The sequence below is a fragment of the Anolis sagrei genome, chromosome 1 (assembly GCF_037176765.1).
Source record: "Anolis sagrei isolate rAnoSag1 chromosome 1, rAnoSag1.mat, whole genome shotgun sequence".
Taxonomy (NCBI): Eukaryota; Metazoa; Chordata; class Lepidosauria; order Squamata; family Dactyloidae; genus Anolis; species Anolis sagrei.
In genome coordinates this window covers 299,034,969-299,041,360 of record NC_090021.1, presented here as the reverse complement: position 1 = coordinate 299,041,360, position 6,392 = coordinate 299,034,969, and the positions used below count along the sequence as shown (strand labels likewise).

The 6,392-nt window shown below is 42.1% G+C and overlaps 1 protein-coding gene across 1 annotated transcript in view; it reads right to left on the bottom strand.

Moving 5' to 3' along the window:
* Positions 1 to 1,368: 1,368 nt before the first annotated feature.
* NUBPL (NUBP iron-sulfur cluster assembly factor, mitochondrial) overlaps positions 1,369 to 6,392 on the bottom strand; it is a 90,167-nt gene continuing 85,143 nt past the window's right edge. Inside the window, exon 11 of the mRNA XM_060759519.2 lies at positions 1,369 to 1,563. Coding sequence (XP_060615502.2) covers positions 1,501 to 1,563 — 63 coding nt within the window. The 3' untranslated portion in view covers positions 1,369 to 1,500. The remainder of the gene's footprint in view (positions 1,564 to 6,392) is intronic.

Genomic DNA, 6,392 nt, shown 5'->3' with positions numbered 1-6,392 from the left:
TTATTTGTTTGATGGCTACAAAACGCAGCAATTTAAAAGTAACCCATTACAATGGAAAAGGGCAGTTATACTCAAACTAAACTAAATAAATTAGAAATGTTATTGAAAACACAGGCGGGTTTTTTAGTGCTAGGAGTGACTTGAGAAGCTGCAAGTCGCTTCTGGTGTGAGAGAATTGGCCGTCTGCAAGAACATTGCCCTGGGGACGCCCGGATGTTTTGATGTTTTATCAACCTTGTGGGAGGCTTCTCTCATGTCCCTGCAGGGGGAGCTGGAGCTGACAGATGGAGCTCATTCGCAATCTCCTCGGATTGAAACCTGCGACCTGTTGGTCTTCAGTCCTGCCAGCACAATGGTTTAACCCATTGTGCCACTAGGAGCTCCAACACATGTGTTCTTCTTAAATGAAACTAAAGTTTCGCTAACAGTTACAGCAGGGGAGTGCTTGGACTACTTGAGCAAGGGACTACAGCTGTCATACTGCAGATACTTGCAATATAAAAGCTCCCAGGTTCAAATCCCTGCAGGTTCAGCCTTTGCTAAGGAAGAGTCCCACATGAATTCAATATAAGGCAGCTTCCCATGTCCCTGTGCAGATACAGCTAGCTATATAAGTATAAACCCCCCTGTTGTGTTAACTGAGGGATTACTTTGAATGCAGTTTTCCTGCTTCTTGGAAGGGGGTTGGACTGGATGGCCCATGAGGTCTCTTCCAACTCTATAATTCTATGATTCTATGAACTCCACTGGCTGCCGGTCCAGTTCTGAGCACAATTAAAAGTGCTGGTCTTGACCTATAAAGCTCTATATGGTTCCGGCCCAGCTTACTTGTCTGAATGTATCTCCCTCTACATCCCAGCTCAGAGTCTAAGATTGTCCGGGGAGGCCCTGCTCTCAATCCCACCTCCGTCGCAAACGCACTTGGCAGGGATGAGAGACAGGGCCTTCTCGGTGGTGCCCCCCTCCACCTGTGGAACACGCTCCCCAGCAAAATAAGGTCAACTCCATCCCTCCTTTCCTTCAGGAAGAAGCTCAAAACATGGTTTTGGGACCAGGCATTGGGGTATCTGGCTGACAACAATCACAATGTCTTTGAGAATGGACTATGGGCAGGTTTTGGACTGAGTCGTTGGTCGCTGAATCGGATTTAGATATGGCTATTTAGTTAATAATATTGTTTTAAATTAATTTTAACCTAATGTGTTTACCTATTATGTAATTGTCGTGTTTTACTGTATTTTGTATGTGTGGGCATCAAATTGTTGCTGGCTGTAAGCCACCCTGAGTCCCCCCTTTGGGGGTTGAGAAAGGCAGGATACAAATGTTTGAAATAAATAAATAAATAAATAAATAACAAGAAATTAAAATATATGCAATCAAATATTTATTCATAAAATACAAATCTGAATTATTTCATAATTTAACATAATTTCTTCAGTCACTTCCTATGTCACACTTCAGACAGCAACATCCCAGCTAGAGCTCTTCAGAAGGATGGCTTTAAGTTGGAGGATGTGGCAGCCTTTTCACAATTTCAGCAGCAATCTTCAAATACGCTTGAGCCTGAAAAATATATAAAAATCCCAATCCGTGTTAACCTTCTAGACTGGAGTGAAGCAGTATAAATCACATAGGAGCAGTTTATACAATGCCTTTCTATCACCAGAAGCTAGCATTCGCCCCCTTGACCAAGCTGTTATGAAATGTTTAGAGACATGCTAGTTGCCAGCAGCAGAACGGTGACAAATAACGCTGCTTGTATAAAGGAAAGCCTCCATTTGGCTGGGTGGTGAGCCATCAGCTGTACAGTAGCAGAATGGATTTGTGTTATTTACAGGAAAGATATACAAGGGACAGAAAAACTGGATGAGGAAAGGAGAAAAAATAGTGCAAGTATAGTCAGACAGCATAATAGAGCCAAGAATGACTGAAAAAGAAGGAAAATACATCACTGGTGAAAAAGGCAGAGGCTTGCAAAAGATCATAGCCAAAGGAAATGGAGCTGACATGAAACTTCAAGAAGAGTTGTTTGTTGTCCATAAGAACAGAGAAGTCAAGCTAGTTACATCTCCAAAGAGAGGGTACTATAGGCCAGTGACACCAAGTAAAGAGTGGGTGTTGGCGACTTTAGATTCTACACACCAACTTGATCTAAACCAATCAAAATGATCTTCTTATAAATTTACTCTATATACCAGGCATGGGCAAACTTTCTAACTTGGGGGTCGCATGGTGGGCCAGAATGGGGCGGGCAGGCCAGGAAAGAGGGGGTTCTCCCCAAGTTCCCTCCCTGCTCTTTCCTCTCCTTTCTCTTCTCTTTCGGAGGCAGAAAGTGAGGGAAAGATCCCAAAAGGGTTAGCCTTGGTCAGGATGAGATGGTGAATGGGGACCTAAAGTGTATTCATTAGACCCCGATTGCCTACTCCTGATATAGAATCCTAGGGCTGGAAGAGACCACCAGGGGCCATCTAGTCCACCCCCCTGCCATGCGGGAATTAAAGCACTCCCAATAGACAGCCTCTGAGAAAAGCCTTCAGGGGAGGAGACTCCACCACACTCCGAGGCAGCCTATGCCACTTTCCAACAGCTCTTACTCTCAGGAAGTTATTAATCTTTTCAGCCAAATGTCTTTCCCTGCCATTTGAATCCATTGCTTCCTTGTGTCCTGGTCTCTAGAGCAGCAGAAAGTCAGTTTCCCCCCTCCTCCTCAATGGGACACCCTTTCAAATCTTGAAACATGGTTCTCAGGTTCCCTCTGTACCTTCTCTTCTCCCAGCTAAACATCCCCCAGGAGGAAAGGAGGAAGGAAAAGAGAAGGAAGGAAGGGAAGAAGAGAAGGATGGATGGATGGAAGGAAGGAAATGGAGGGAGGGGAGGGAGGAAAGAGTGAAGGAAGAAAAGACAAAAGGGAAGGGAGGGAGGGAGGGAGGGAGGAGAGAGAAAGGGAGAGGGAAGGAGGGAAGGAAGAGGGAAGGAAGGATGAAAGGGTGGAAGGGAAAGAATGAAGGGAGGGAAGGAGGAAGGAAAGAGAGAAGAGAGGAAGGATAGAATGGTGAGAGAGAGGAGGGCCTGAGAAAGGAGCCCAAGGGGCCACATCTGGCCCCCAGGCCTAGGTTTGCCCATATTTGTTATATACTCATATAAACATTTAGAATTTTTAGGCAAAATAATTGACCTAAAAAAACCTGGGTTGACTTATAACACACATCAGTGTAAATACTGTATCTTAACTCTTATATATATAAAAAAAGAACAATCCTCTTAGTAGAGTGGAGAAAATGCTTTTTTTTGGGGGGGGGGGATGTTAACGGCAGCTACCTGAGGTGTTGCTTTCCCCTCTCCATGAAATGACCCTCAACTTTTCCTATAAAAAATTATAATTTTAGCCTCCAAACCTGCCCTTGACTTATACATAAGACTGACTTATACACCAGTTTATAAAATAGTTCTATGCCTTTATTTAATTCATATTTTACTTTCTCCCAACATGGGATCAAGTCATACAACCTTTCAAACACAATAGAATTAAAAAGCTTTCGGCACAGAAGTAAAAAAACAACAACACACAATTAAATCAAATTCCTATATTGATATGGTGTGATTTTCCTGACAGAGATACTCAACATTTCTCTGCCCAATAAAGATTTATGAAGCTGCATAAACAATTAAAAGATAGTTTGAAGAACAGCCTCATTATATCTACATTATCTCCCCTTAGAACTCTGAAAGAGCAGTAAGGTTCATTTCACTGAATGGAACTGATTATAGCATTAGATTTTAAAAATAACTACAGGTCATTGCGAAGGGGTGCCTTCTAAAATAACATGGCCATCACTCTCGCCTTGCATATCAATCTTCTTGCATAAACAATTGACTTCTTTAAAGAAGTATATGATGCACCTCAGATACATCATTGTAAGCTCTCCTGAGATGGGTCAAAATACACATAACCCTCCTATCCAACACCTGAAACACTAATTTCTATAATAACCATGTAGTGTTGCCTACAACACCGAAGAGGTCCTTAGGAAACTTAATGGAGAAACCAATTCCTTTGTTTATTCAAATCATCTCACAACCAAAAGGTATGTAGCATATAATGAAACCATCTCATCTGAGCCACAGCAGTGACTCGCCTAGCTCTTGCTTACATCCTGTGGCTCTCCAGCAAGGCCTTTCTAAAATCATGCATGGGCAAAGTTGTTTTTTCCCCCTTGTCACTTATTTCTTTACAGTATTTCTAACCTGCCTTTCTCAGCCCTAAGGCGACTCAAGGCGGCTTACAAAATTGGCAATATAAAAATATTTCACATAACATAATAAAAATCCATATAAAAACCATTAAAACTATCATCACCAATTTCCTCCAGTTAAACTCATTTTCCATTAGCATCGTTTTAAGCCGTTCCATGTTCACTCTTTCATAGTACCGTGTTTATCTATTATGCTGCATATCCAAAAGCTTGTTCAAAGAGCCAGGTTTTTACTTTTTTCTGGAAAGTCAGGAGGGAGGGGGCCAATCTAATATCCCTAGGAAGGGAGTTCCACAGCCAAGGGGCCACCACTGAGAAGGCCCTGTCTCTCATCCCTGGCCAACGCGCCTACGAAGAAGGTGAGATTGAGAGCAGGGCCTCCCCAGATGATCTTAAGTTCCTAGACAGAAGTTAGCTATAAAAGATTATACCCAGTTTTGTGTAGATTCCATGATTAGCTATTAGTTAATAGCCATTGATAAAGTATTATTTACGAATGTGTCCATTCAGATAATTTTAGACCTGGTCATAGAGTTGTAAACATTAAACAGCTCGTTGACAGAGGCAGAAAAGCGATAGGAAGGTAGATGGAACAATTTATCTAGTTTGTGGGAAATCAGCTTGGTATGAAAAGAAGCTAGGAGCTTGACAACAACTAAATACCAGCAAATAACTACACACCAGCTCTGGTCCGCCTCTCTTTACTAAGCCAACCTCCTTCTCTCCTATTCACTCTACATGACAGCCAAGATGCAGGCAGCATGTTAGTGGCTGCAACCTCATGGGCCTTCTCCTCCTGTCAGCTCTCCCCCAAAGGCCTCTTATTTGGCTTCAAGCACAAGCCAACTCTTCATCTAAGAAGGAGTAGAGAAGGGAATCAGCAGAGAAAGGGACAGTTTAGCCTGAAAGCTGCTCATTGTAGATCACCTTGAGCTTTTGAGAAAAGTAAGATCTCGGTAACATAAAAGAACTGACTGTTGACTTTTACTAAAGAATATATTTTCCTAATTGCATCTTTCGTGGACAGGCAGAGAACAAAAAAAATCAAAAAGCAGTCAGCTTGGATTTTTTTCTATAAACCTATCATGAACACATACTAAACTTTTCCTTCTAGTGATATCCCTTTTTAATGGGCCATTTATCTGATCCTAAGGCTGGAATCATCTGTTTGTGCCATCATTACTGAGCAATACAAGAGGAACCGAAGTGAAACAAAAGCATTTTAATGGAGGAAACGGAAAGGAGAAATTTACAGTACTCGTTTATCATTTGGAAGTGTTTTCATATTGAAATGGTATGTGCTCGATTCAGATATTTTCCCTTCATTTTTTGCTTTAGAGTTTCTAATGGGAATTACCGTGGCTCATTTTTCTGAAAAAGCAAGGAGTGCATTTTCTCTGGCAAGGAACAAAAAGTTGACAGTTTAATGTTGACAATTTGCTGACCAATCATTTGGAGGCCAAAGGCCTGCTCTGCAGTGCAAGGAGAAACAAAACAGAGCAAACAGAAGGCAGAAACTCTCTCAATCTATAAACTACCAATGACGACCAAAAATAAAAACCCAGCCAGGCTCCTCCAGGGCCCTTAATTTCTTCAGAAATCAGACACAAGCCTGTTTGTTCCTTTAAAACCTCAGATTTATATACTGACAATCCATAACCCCTTCTAACTATTGGGCATTTCTTATATTACAATATCTGTTCCTGGAGAAATTTGCAAAATGCAAAGCAGGACAAAAATAACAAGGGCAACAATAAAACAGCATTTTTGGGAAAGAATAAGAAAATATTGTATATAGGGTTGTTGTAGGTTTTTTCGGGCTATATGGCCATGTTCTAGAGGCATTATCTCCTGGCGTTTCGCCTGCATCTATGGCAAGCATCCTCAGAGGTAGTGAGGTATATTGTATATACTTGTGTACAAGTCGAGGAGAGATTTTCAGGCCAAAATGATGGATAGTGATATGACCCATGGATGAGTTTAGGGTAAAGCTTTGGGCTCAGGAGGGAGCTCCTCGGATCCATTCCACAGAGAGGCAAAAGTGTAAGTGCCATAACAAGGGAGCCAGCTGTTCCTGGCTACCACCAGCATCCCCCCGCCCGCCCTCACCCCCAAAAAAACCCTTGCAAAGGCCATTAG